The 13,081-nt window shown below is 41.7% G+C and overlaps 1 protein-coding gene across 3 annotated transcripts in view; it reads right to left on the reverse strand.

The window, feature by feature from the left end:
- LOC126457325 (esterase FE4-like) overlaps positions 1-13,081 on the reverse strand; it is a 112,316-nt gene that overhangs the window by 62,058 nt on the left and 37,177 nt on the right. For all 3 annotated transcript variants that reach the window (XM_050093521.1, XM_050093523.1, XM_050093522.1), the window contains exons 4-5: positions 5,655-5,786; positions 5,375-5,525 (exon numbers count right to left, since the gene is read on the reverse strand). In XM_050093521.1, coding sequence (XP_049949478.1) covers positions 5,375-5,525; positions 5,655-5,786 — 283 coding nt within the window. The remainder of the gene's footprint in view (positions 1-5,374; positions 5,526-5,654; positions 5,787-13,081) is intronic.

Below are 13,081 nucleotides of genomic sequence, written 5' to 3' on the forward strand. Positions count from 1 at the left end.
TAGACAACGCTAAAACCACCGGAGGAATAATAATTTCTACAGTGTGAAATGTATTTAAACCGACAAACTATGGCAGTTTGTAGGGGACATCAAAACAAATATTTTTCCCTAATGTCATTTTTTCCTATGAGGATTATTTAAACAGGTGGAGGCCGTATTACGCTCTTCAGTTGTTATAGGTCGTATTATGATCTTCAGTTGTTAGAGGGCGTATTACGCTCTTCAGTTGTAGGCAACCGCTGTCCACCAGTGTAGTAGTGCATTGTCTCTGTTTACTAATGTAGCGATACACCTGGAGTGAGTACACTGATATGGTTGGTGCGTACTACGTAGCGCACCACAACGGACGAGCTGCACAGCGGGTTTATCAACAACAAATCCTAATTGCCGTATCCCGCATCATACGACCTTTGCTGCTGTGTACCAACGTCTGCGTGAGACCTGGTCATTTAGCAGATTAGCTGGACAGGGACACCGTCGGACGGTAAGAACGCTGCAATTTGACGAAGCTGTCTTGCAGCATGTGGAGGGGAATCCTTCAATCAGCATTCGTGCAATTGCACGTAACATGGGGTCGAATCAGACGAATGTAAGAACAGTCCTTGGAGACCAATTATTACGTCCATTTCACTTACAGCGTGTTTACAACCTGGAACCAGTTGATTATCCACCCAGAGCAAAGTTTTCGCAGTGGTACCTGGAACAGTGTGAAATGCATCCTTCATTTCCATCCTCTGTGTTCTTTACCGGTGAAGCAACGTTCGGGCGTGATGGAGTCTTCAACATGCACAATTCGCATGTTTGGAGTGAGGATAACCCACATGCCACAGTTACTAGCGCTCATCAAGTGCTGTTCTTCGTTAATGTGTGGGTCGGTGTTGTTCGGGACTGTTTAATTGGTCCGTATCTGCTACCTAGGCCATTAAATGGCAGGCACTATTACAATTTTCTTGCCAGAGCATTGCCAGAATTGCTGGAAGACGTCCCGCTCCCTACAGGACAATGCATGTTGTTCCAACATGACGGGGCGCCGGCTCATTTCAGTCGTCGTGTGCGTCGATTCCTGGACTGACGGTTCCCAGAAATGTAGATTGGCAGAAGTGGTCCTGTACCATGGCCTGCTCGATCCCCAGATATGTCCCCTCTGGACTTTTTTTGTGTGGGGAGAGATGCGCAACCTTGTTTATGCAACTCCTGTTGGATCAGAAGAGGATCTGGTTGCCCGGATAGGAGCAGCAGCAGAAACAATTCAGGTACTTCTGGGGTTTTTGCCAATGTCGGACAGAACATGAGCCGACGGTGTAATCTTTGTTTACGTGTCAATGGAGGCATTTTTGAAAATCTACTGTAACTGAAAATGGGTTGTATTAATGTGTTGTCTCTTGGTCATAAAAAAATGGAAAAGTGTTTGTTGGTTTAATTAATTTGCCGCTAGAGAAATCTTCCTCTACCAGTTAAAATACATTTCATAGGAAAAAAATGACATTAGGGAAAAATATTTGTTTTGATGTTCCCTACAACCTCCCGGAGTTTGTCGGTTTAAATACTTTTCACCCTGTATAAGGGTTTCGTGGGCCTGTAACCACATTGCACGTGACCTTCTTCGCCCTAGGACTATGATACATTTCATGTTGGTATATAAAGATAATAATCCTAACAGACTTCCATCTGCTCTCAGGCTTCATACTTTATCTCGCGTAGTGAACATAGGCAGCCCCTAGTATCCTTTCAGGCAACAGTGCTGCAGAAGGTACGTAAGCGACAAGGGAATGTGCTCTCATTGCACCTTAAAGTGCCAGCACGTCTATTTTAGACGTTGGAATGTTAACGAAGCCTCTGCCAAGTTTTCCCAGCCACATGTAGGCATGTCCACCCTTTCCCAAGCTTTACACATCGCTCTCAAGAGCGCGACAGCAACTACAAGCAAACAGACAGGTAGCTCTCTTACTACAATAACGCGGAATGTAACGCAACCACAATTTTTGCTACTAAAGACCGTTCAAAACCACTAAACGAATTTTGAACGGAATCCAAAGCAGCAAAGGGTGTTATTTATTTTTCGGAGCTCCTTTTATCGCACTCCTGTGACGTGATAAAGTGGTGAGGGGGGGGGGGGGGGGGAGGCGGGAGAGAGAGAGAGAGGGGTGGCCACGGGTGACATAGACACATGCCTGAATAAAACGGATAAGGGTCTCTCCAAGACCATTCGGCAACACTCTCGGGGCGTACGCAGCCATTCATACACAGATTCCTTGGCGTACCTCACTGGATTGGTTCTACGTCGCTGCAGTAGGGGATCTCTTTGATGTTTTATTCACGCACGTGTCTCTCTCGCCCCCCTCTCCACCATCCCGAGATCATTCTACAGCTGGGCACGAAACAGCACTGTAACAGCATAAAGACACTTTGCTGCTTCGGATCAAGTTCAAATCTCCTTGAACGAGTTTAAACGATCGCTAAATTGCGATCGCGCTACACTCCAAAGACGTCAGATCACGTTTAATGGGGTTGCAGGCCCACGATGCCCTTAGAAAAGGGTTGAATCGTCCTGGGGGAGCGTCTGCACAGCCAAAGGTTGTTGAGAACTTCGTCCTGTCGCTCATTGCACTGCGAACTGTAGTTTTCGACAGCGAAATGTCTGGGAACCAAAGACCCAGTGGAAGTGATGATTTCATTGACACCTTTTATGCCAACCCCCGTCTCGTTTTATCGTCGATTCTGAGCCGCGGCTTGCCTGATATGTTTTGCTCGGCCACCCATAAGAAACTGCGCGGTTTCATCACTGAGCGACGCGGCTCTGACCAACGCGGAGGCATCAAGAGAATGTGTGAAATGTTGGTAAGAGGGGCTGTCACGAACTTCCCATCGTCTGACACGTCCGTGGTGGGGTTGGACAGAACTGCGACTTCTTTAACCCACTTTACACTTCACACGAACTTCCGAGCTGTGACGTTTTCCGCATGTGTCGACACTGTGCTGTTTGAAGCGTCGCTGAGCCCGAAAGTATTGTTCAGGCCGCCACGCTTTTGCACCGAGACAGAGAAAGGTTTTAAGCACCTTTTAGCTCATTTCATATTTGTTAGTGATGATAGGAGACAATTAAGTGGTTTCCAAAGAGTGAACCTTTAACTGTGTTGCGCAGTGTGGATGACTTCAGTGAACATTGCTTCAACTGCTATGAAAGAAAATATTTTGTGCGTAGATATCAAGAATCATCACCCACCGTGTCTTTGGGAATTAGAAATAACGTCGTGAATCATAGCAACAACCAGACTTGTGACCAGAATTTCTTTTATCCAATGATACTAAGAAAGATAAACAACAACGCTGGTAGTTATTATTTTGAGGTGTAGCGTTGCATTTATACATTTTCTCTAGAAGTTACCGAACTTATCTAATGAATCATTTGTAAATACTTATATCAAGAGGATAGTGTGTGTTTCTGGAGAGGAAGGATACCGTCTTTTCTAAACATTTACTAATTACAATCGTCTTAAAGGTCATATAATTAACGTATTGTAGACTGTTTTTGTTATAAATGTACCAGGTTCACTAAGGAATAAGAAACTGAATGAATCTGTCTTTCTGTCAATAAGTTAGTTAGTTAGTCAGTTCCTTTCATGTTCCGTGGATCATTTTGCACGATAAATCGTCATGATGTGGAACGAGTCATTTTACATTCATCTTGCAAATTAATCGGTACATCTATTTGTACTACAAACATCACGATATATTTTTTCTCCCGAAATGAAAACAAGATATACAAACTGAGTTAGCAATTCCTACCCACCAGCTTTTACACATTACAAACATTGAAATTCTTCTACGGAATAGAAGGAGTTGTCAAGGAGAAACTGTTTCAATTCATTTTCAAATTTTACCTTGCTGTCTGTTAGACATTTTATATCACTGGGTAAGCGGTCAAAAAATTTTGATGCAGCGTTGTGCACCCCTTTCTATGCTAAAGACAACCTTAGTGTGGCATAATGAAGGTCATTTTTTCTTGTAGTATTGTAATTATGTACCTCATTGTTCCTTTAGAACTGTAGTGGATTATTTATAACAAACTTCATGAGGGAATAAATATACTGTGAAGCAGTAGACACAATGTTCAACTATTTAAACCGATGTCTACAAGATGATCGCGAGTTAACACCACATATTATTTTTACAGCACCTTTTTGGGCAATGAAGACATTCTTTCTTAAAGATGAGTTACACCAGAACATTTTTCCATATAACATTACTGTGTGAAAATAAGCAAAATATGTCAACTTACTGATTTCTCTCTCCCCAAAATTTGCTATGATTCTAAGTGCAAATGTGGCTGAACTTAGTTGCTTTAGGAGTTCCAACATGTGTTTTTTCCAATTTAAATTCTCAGCAATAATCTTTGAAGTTTTCACCCTCTGTATTATTTCATCATCATGTGTTACATTTATCACTGGTGCAGTACCCCTAAAGGTGCAGGAATGAATATGATGTGTGTTTGTGAAATTCAGGGTGAGCCCATTCGCAATAACCAGTCAACGATACTTCTGAGAACTTTGTTCACCATTTCTTCCATTTCTGTTTGTATCCTGGGAGTTATTACAATTCTGCTTTTTCTACATTAGATGGTAGATCTCTTACATATATGAGAAATAATAGTGGACCTAAAACTCTGCCTTGGGAAACACCAAAAGTGGTTTCTCACCAGTCAGAATTATGTCCCTGGATTCTGTTGGTTGAATTACTACTAAGTACAACTTTCTGCTTTCTTTTGGTTAGATACGACATGATTCATTGGTTGGCTATACCACCAATCCCATAAAACTTCAACGTATCTTGGAGTATACTATGATTCACACAATGAAATGCCTTGGATAGGTTACAGAAAATACTTACCATGCTATTTTGTTGTTTAATACTTGTAATATCTGTTGTGTGAACTTGTAAATGGCATTCTCAGTAGAGTACCCCTTCTGAAACCCAAACTGTGATTTGCTGTGGATATTATTTTTGCCAAGGTGAGATACTATTCTAGAATACATCACCTTCTCAAAAATTTTGGAAAACGATCCCAGCAGTGAGATAGGTCGGTAGTTAGTGATGTCTATCACCTTTCTTAATGAGGGGTTTAACAACGGAATATTTTTTTCTCTCTGAAAAAATGCCTTGAGTTAGTGATGCATTACATATTTCGGACAATATCAGACTTACTGTATGGGAACAAATCTTAGTACCCTATTGGAAACACAGTCAAAACCAGAAGAACTTTTATTCTTGAAAGAATGTATGACCCTTTTAATTTCAATAGTAGAAGTTGGTGGTGCATTCATATGATATAATTTTATGAAAGTTACTTCTTCAACATAAAGCTTTTATTCCTTACCCAGTAATCCGAGCCGGTAATTTACGCTGACAAATACTACGTCGTTATCCACAAAGAAGTGTGGTGTCCAAGTGTCACTTCTTCCTCTTAGAAAACACCCGCCATGTATCCAAACAATGACAGCTTTTAGAGTCCCATTCGACGAAGTTAACTGCAAAATCGGAAATCGAGTTACAAAATTAGACTGTATAGTGGCACTCAGTCTACTTTAGCTGTACGATTAACAATTTTCGAGCTTCCCCGACAGACGGAGAAGTAAGTTTTATTGAAGGATGCGTACCGACGGGCTGTGAACATTAAGGTACAGACAGTCCTCGCTGCCGAATGCTGCACCATTGGCTGGCTGTGGACACGCCGATCCAGGCTGGAGTGCGTCTCGAACACCGCTCCATTCTCCCTTGGTCACAGGAGGCTGGAGAAGTACAACTATTTACAAATATATAAATATCTAAGCATCTTAATTATGGGCAATAACATTCATTTTTCAGTTTGTAGAGGCTAAATAATACAGAGAAATAAAATGAAACGGGAAAGGTGTAGTTTAAATTATTTCACAGACAACATGTTTAGTGAATGAGATTTTCATTCTGCAGCGGAGTGTGCGCTGATATGAAACTTCCTGGCAGATTAAATCTGTGTGCTGGACCGAGACTCGAACTCGGCTGTACTTCTGCCAGTATCTCGTCTCCTACACTTCAAACTTTACAGAAGCTCTCCTGCGAACCTTGCAGAACTAGTACTCCTGAAAGAAAGGATATCGCGGAAACATTCCCTAGGCTATGGCTAAGCTATGTCTCCGCAATATCCTTTCTTTCAGAAGTGCTAGTTCTGCAAGGTTCGCAGGAGAGCTTCTGTAAAGTTTGGAATGTAGGAAGACGAGGTACTGGCAGAATTAAAGCTGTGAGGACGGGGCGTGAGTCGTGCTTGGGTAGCTCAGTTAGTAGAGCACTTGCCCTTGAAAGGCAAAGGTCCCGAGTTCGAGTTTCGCGGCACACAGTTTTAATCCGCCAGAAAGTTTCAACATGTATAGTTTCTTAGATGCATAGCAAACGAATGACTGGGTCTGGTTACTGTGTATCGCACAATTAATTATATATGAACCATGGACCTTGCCGTTGGTGGGGAGGCTTGCGTGCCTCAGCGATACAGATAGCCGTACCGTAGGTGCAACCACAACGGAGGGGTATCTGTTGAGAGGCCAGACAAACATGTGGTTCCTGAAGAGGGGCAGCAGCCTTTTCAGTAGTTGCAAGGGCAACAGTCTGGATGATTGACTGATCTGGCCTTGTAACAATAACCAAAACGGCCTTGCTGTGCTGGTACTGCGAACGGCTGAAAGCAAGGGGAAACTACAGCCGTAATTTTTCCCGAGGGCATGCAGCTTTACTGTATGATTACATGATGATGGCGTCCTCTTGGGTAAAATATTCCGGAGGTAAAATAGTCCCCCATTCGGATCTCCGGGCGGGGACTACTCAAGAGGATGTCGTTATCAGGAAAAAGAAAATTGGCGTTCTACGGATCGGAGCGTGGAATGTCAGATCCCTTAATCGGGCAGGTAGGTTAGAAAATTTAAAAAGGGAAATGGATAGGTTGAAGTTAGATATAGTGGGAATTAGTGAAGTTCGGTGGCAGGAGGAACAAGACTTCTGGTCAGGTGACTACAGGGTTATAAACACAAAATCAAATAGGGGTAATGCAGGAGTAGGTTTAATAATGAATAGGAAAATAGGAATGCGGGTAAGCTACTACAAACAGCATAGTGAACGCATTATTGTGGCCAAGATAGATACGAAGCCCACGCCTACTACAGTAGTACAAGTTTATATGCCAACTAGCTCTGCAGATGACGAAGAAATTGAAGAAATGTATGATGAAATAAAAGAAATTATTCAGATTGTGAAGGGAGACGAAAATTTAATAGTCATGGGTGACTGGAATTCGAGTGTAGGAAATGGGAGAGAAGGAAACATAGTAGGTGAATATGGATTGGGGGACAGAAATGAAAGAGGAAGCCGCCTGGTCGAATTTTGCACAGAGCACAACATAATCATAACTAACACTTGGTTTAAGAATCATGAAAGAAGGTTGTATACATGGAAGAACCCTGGAGATACTAAAAGGTATCAGATAGATTATATAATGGTAAGACAGAGATTTAGGAACCAGGTTTTAAATTGTAAGACATTTCCAGGGGCAGATGTGGACTCTGACCACAATCTGTTGGTTATGACCTGTAGGTTAAAACTGAAGAAACTGCAAAAAGGTGGGAATTTAAGGAGATGGGACCTGGATAAACTAAAAGAACCAGAGGTTGTACAGAGATTCAGGGAGAGCATAAGGGAGCAATTGACAGGAATGGGGGAAATAAATACAGTAGAAGAAGAATGGGTAGCTTTGAGGGATGAAGTAGTGAAGGCAGCAGAGGATCAAGTAGGTAAAAAGACGAGGGCTAGTAGAAATCCTTGGGTAACAGAAGAAATATTGAATTTACTTGATGAAAGGAGAAAATATAAAAATGCAGTAAGTGAAACAGGCAAAAAGGAATACAAACGTCTCAAAAATGAGATCGACAGGAAGTGCAAAATGGCTAAGCAGGGATGGCTAGAGGACAAATGTAAGGATGTAGAGGCCTATCTCACTAGGGGTAAGATAGATACCGCCTATAGGAAAATTAAAGAGACCTTTGGAGATAAGAGAACGACTTGTATGAATATCAAGAGCTCAGATGGAAACCCAGTTCTAAGCAAAGAAGGGAAAGCAGAAAGGTGGAAGGAGTATATAGAGGGTCTATACAAGGGCGATGTACTTGAGGACAATATTATGGAAATGGAAGAGGATGTAGATGAAGATGAAATGGGAGATATGATACTGCGTGAAGAGTTTGACAGAGCACTGAAAGACCTGAGTCGAAACAAGGCCTCCGGAGTAGACAATATTCCATTGGAACTACTGACGGCTGTGGGAGAGCCAGTCCTGACAAAACTCTACCATCTGGTGAGCAAGATGTATGAAACAGGCGAAATACCCTCAGACTTCAAGAAGAATATAATAATTCCAATCCCAAAGAAAGCAGGTGTTGACAGATGTGAAAATTACCGAACTATCAGCTTAATAAGTCACAGCTGCAAAATATTAACACGAATTCTTTACAGACGAATGGAAAAACTAGTAGAAGCCAACCTCGGGGAAGATCAGTTTGGATTCCGTAGAAACACTGGAACACGTGAGGCAATACTGACATTACGACTTATCTTAGAAGAAAGATTAAGGAAAGGCAAACCTACGTTTCTAGCATTTGTAGACTTAGAGAAAGCTTTTGACAATGTTGACTGGAATACTCTCTTTAAAATTCTAAAGGTGGCAGGGGTAAAATACAGGGAGCGAAAGGCTATTTACAATTTGTACAGAAACCAGATGGCAATTATAAGAGTCGAGGGACATGAAAGGGAAGCAGTGGTTGGGAAGGGAGTAAGACAGGGTTGTAGCCTCTCCCCGATGTTGTTCAATCTGTATATTGAGCAAGCAGTAAAGGAAACAAAAGAAAAATTCGGAGTAGGTGTTAAAATTCATGGAGAAGAAATAAAAACTTTGAGGTTCGCCGATGACATTGTAATTCTGTCAGAGACAGCAAAGGACTTGGAAGAGCAGTTGAATGGAATGGACAGTGTCTTGAAAGGAGGATATAAGATGAACATCAACAAAAGCAAAACAAGGATAATGGAATGTAGTCTAATTAAGTCGGGTGATGCTGAGGGAATTAGATTAGGAAATGAGGCACTTAAAGTAGTAAAGGAGTTTTGCTATTTGGGGAGCAAAATAACTGATGATGGTCGAAGTAGAGAGGATATAAAATGTAGGCTGGCAATGGCAAGGAAAGCGTTTCTGAAGAAGAGAAATTTGTTAACATCCAGTATTGATTTAAGTGTCAGGAAGTCATTTCTGAAAGTATTCGTATGGAGTGTAGCCATGTATGGAAGTGAAACATGGACGATAAATAGTTTGGACAAGAAGAGAATAGAAGCTTTCGAAATGTGGTGCTACAGAAGAATGCTGAAGATTAGATGGGTAGATCACATAACTAATGAGGAAGTATTGAATAGGATTGGGGAGAAGAGAAGTTTGTGGCACAACTTGACCAGAAGAAGGGATCGGTTGGTAGGACATGTTCTGAGGCATCAAGGGATCACCAATTTAGTATTGGAGGGCAGCGTGGAGGGTAAAAATCGTAGAGGGAGACCAAGAGATGAATACACTAAGCAGATTCAGAAGGATGTAGGTTGCAGTAGGTACTGGGAGATGAAAAAGCTTGCACAGGATAGAGTAGCATGGAGAGCTGCATCAAACCAGTCTCAGGACTGAAGACCACAACAACAACAACATCGTTATTATAGTAAAAGAGCTACATGTCTCTTCGCTCCTGTTTGCCCTTGTCGTGATCTTGAGAGTGTTCTGTCAAGACCTGGGAAAGGAAGGACGCACCTGGGTTTGGTTGGCTAAACTTGGAAGAGGTTTCGTTAAAATTCCAATGTTTAAATTAGACATGCAGACACTGTGAGGTGCAATGAAAGCAAATCGCTTTCTCACTTACGTACCTTCTGCAGCGCTATTGCCTGAAATCATACTGGAAGCTGCCACCGTTCACTATTAACGTTATACACTTCTAGAGGTTGTAGAGGGACATAACTGTTCAATTTCTGCGTAGGACCTCATGTGTAGAAACGTCATACAACGACGCCACAGAGCGTCAAAGTTTCAGTCGCCGGCGCCTGTTTTAGGTATTCAACTTTCAGAGCTCGCAATACGGTCCAAGACAAGAAAAGATGTCCAGCAAACATGGGGTCTAAAATGCATAGTTGAGGAGCTATGAGCACTTGTTAATCTTCGATAGTATGAAACACATCTCCTCTATTGAACAAGTGCTTACTACTCTTAAGAGATGCATTTTGCAGCCCACGTTTAATAGACTTTTTCTTCTTTTGGTCCACAGTACCACTCTGAAAGTTGCCTACTCTACAATCTTACCAACAACAGTATCGATACAGGTATTCCACTGTCAGAGGTTCCAGAATGATTTTCTCTTGTAACTTCCGATCTGTTCGTTTCCGGTACCGGGATCCTTGCCTCCAACTGATACATTTATCCTTCTCCATCATGCTTGAAATTTTTTAACATAATCACGGTATCAACCATTATAAGTACATACAAACCAGGTGTTTCCGTAAGAGCGTGCAGAAATGTAGCAGGACGTAGAGAATGCTCCACTGAACATTTTGAGGTAGGGAACCTGGTGTCGGAGAAGCCAGCTTAAGAAGATGTGGAAGTGAACTTGTCTCTCGCATTGTCTAGCATTACTGTTTCCCAGCTTATTTACAAGTAAAATGCGGACAAGACTACACGAACTGTGCTTTTTGTTTACATATACATTCTTTATTTCCTGCAAGGAAGCCGGCCGTTGTGGCGCTTCAGTCTGGAACCGCGCGACCGCTACAGGCGTAGATTCGAATCCTGCCTCGAGCATGGATGTGTGTGATGTCCTTAGGTTAGTTAGGTTTAAGTAGCTCTAAGTTCTAGGGGACTGATGTCCTCAGATGTTAAGTCCCATAGTTCTCAGAGCCATTTGAACCATTTTTGAACCTGCAAGGAAACAAGGAGGACGAACCTGATTGCTAGGAAGTCATGATGCAGGTTTGTTTACTCTACTAGTCCATAAGATAGCTCTGTTGTACCGTATTTACATTGTGCCATGACAGAACGTACTATGAATCAACAGCATAAATGTGTACCGCCTCACTGCAGTGTGTATGTTCCCAACCATCTCAATATTTCCTGGTCGCTAGATTGGAAGTGGAAGTCGTATTCCATGGCTTGGGAGGTCATCTGATCTGAATGCCCATGATTCTTTCCTGTGGGGATATCTAAAGTCACTTATGTATGAGACATCAGTGGATACGGAGATGGAATTAGTTGCCAGAATTGTAGCCTATGATGTGATTCACAACATACCAGGGATATTTGTCAGGGTACGTCAGGATCTTGTTCGCCGATGTTATGCTTGCATTGAGGTTGATTGCCATGAGTTTCAGCACATTTTGTAAGATACAGTACAAATTGTACGTTAATTGTGTCACTGGTGGTATTAGCCGTAACTAATGTAAATAAAAAAGTACACTGTAATGTGATTTATTCCTATCATCGCCTTAAGCTGACTTCTCCAACCCGAGATTCCCTGCGACAAATTGTTCAGTGGAGCATCCTCTATGCCTTGTAAAAGTTTTACGCGTTCTTACGGAAATTCCCAGTACACAGGCACCGGCACCTATGACTTATACGCTCTGTAGCGTCGTTGGATGGCGTTACCGGAAGTATGTTTCTATGCAAAACTTCATCTATTAAGTCTCATCTACAACCTCTAGAAGTGTGCAACATGAATTGTGAAACACCCTGTACACTATGAGGCCTTATAGCCAAAGGAAGCCACTTATGGCTTTTCCTTTAGATGCTCATATGAAATCTACCATGTTCCAAGGATGAAGAAGACTCATCGATAAAGTGACACAAAGGAAAAAGTTTGAATGAACAGTTTCTACATCAATCATTGGCGGAATGAAAAACAAATGAAATAATCGTATGGCACTGATGGCCGGGAGGCCCTACCTGGGGAAGTTCTGCCACCGAGTTGCAAGTCTTATCAATTCACCGTAGACTGGACGACTTACATGTCGATTATGATGAAATGATGACGACTACACGATACCCAGTCCCAGAGCGAAGACATGGCTGGGAGTCAAACCCGTGCCCGCTGTATTGCCGTCAGATCCGCTGACTCTCAGTTAAGGGAACGGACATTGGCGGAAGAATACATTACTTCTGGCCAATGGCACAAACCGGACATGAACTGTCTGATCAGTCAGAAAGCGTCAATCAGGTAGTATTTGACCACCAAATATTTGACTGTTTGTAACAGTTCCCTTTAGAAAGGTTGTATAAGTTTTTGTTGATGATATTCTGGACCATGAGTAATGTAAAGAAATGAGTATGTGTTTGTTCAAATGACGTGTTACAGATTTAACTTAATAGAAATTAATTTTATAACGAAGTGTGCAGGTGGTCTTGTCAAAGTACCAAAAAACATTTAAGAATATTTTCTGAATGAAGATATTGCGTTGAAGATGCTGTTACCGAAGAAATCCAAGTGCTGCTAACTTGTCGATGCATGTTATTTTTTGACAGTACGACCGTGAAATGTTTTATTGACTTTATTCATTGCAGACGGACGAACAGTAGTTCACGCCACATAATAGTTATTTCAGCATCTGTCTACACTCGGTTATCTACATTCAGATTCCTGCACCGAGATATCGAGATACAGAGCTGAGTTAGCACATGCGTGGCAAATATATGGTTACGAAACTGATACTCTTGTTCCATTAGCTGATAACGTGATCATTGTGATTTTGACATTGAATTACTGAAGTGCGTGTACACAGAAAATGATTTAACACGTCCACACGTCACTTTTGCCAAATTTGTATACTTTTCCTTTGAGCTGATTTTTAATTACTTCACTGAACTCTGCATTTAAATTCAAATAAGTGAAGAAGATTTGACAATACAGTAACTTGTGTTTTCGTAAATGTGAATCTCTAATTACAGCACGTGGTCTCATATATTGTTTAAAGCTAATGTTAACATTTTGCCAAGTCA

Source organism: Schistocerca serialis, chromosome 2 (assembly GCF_023864345.2).
Source record: "Schistocerca serialis cubense isolate TAMUIC-IGC-003099 chromosome 2, iqSchSeri2.2, whole genome shotgun sequence".
NCBI classification, from domain to species: domain Eukaryota; kingdom Metazoa; phylum Arthropoda; class Insecta; order Orthoptera; family Acrididae; genus Schistocerca; species Schistocerca serialis.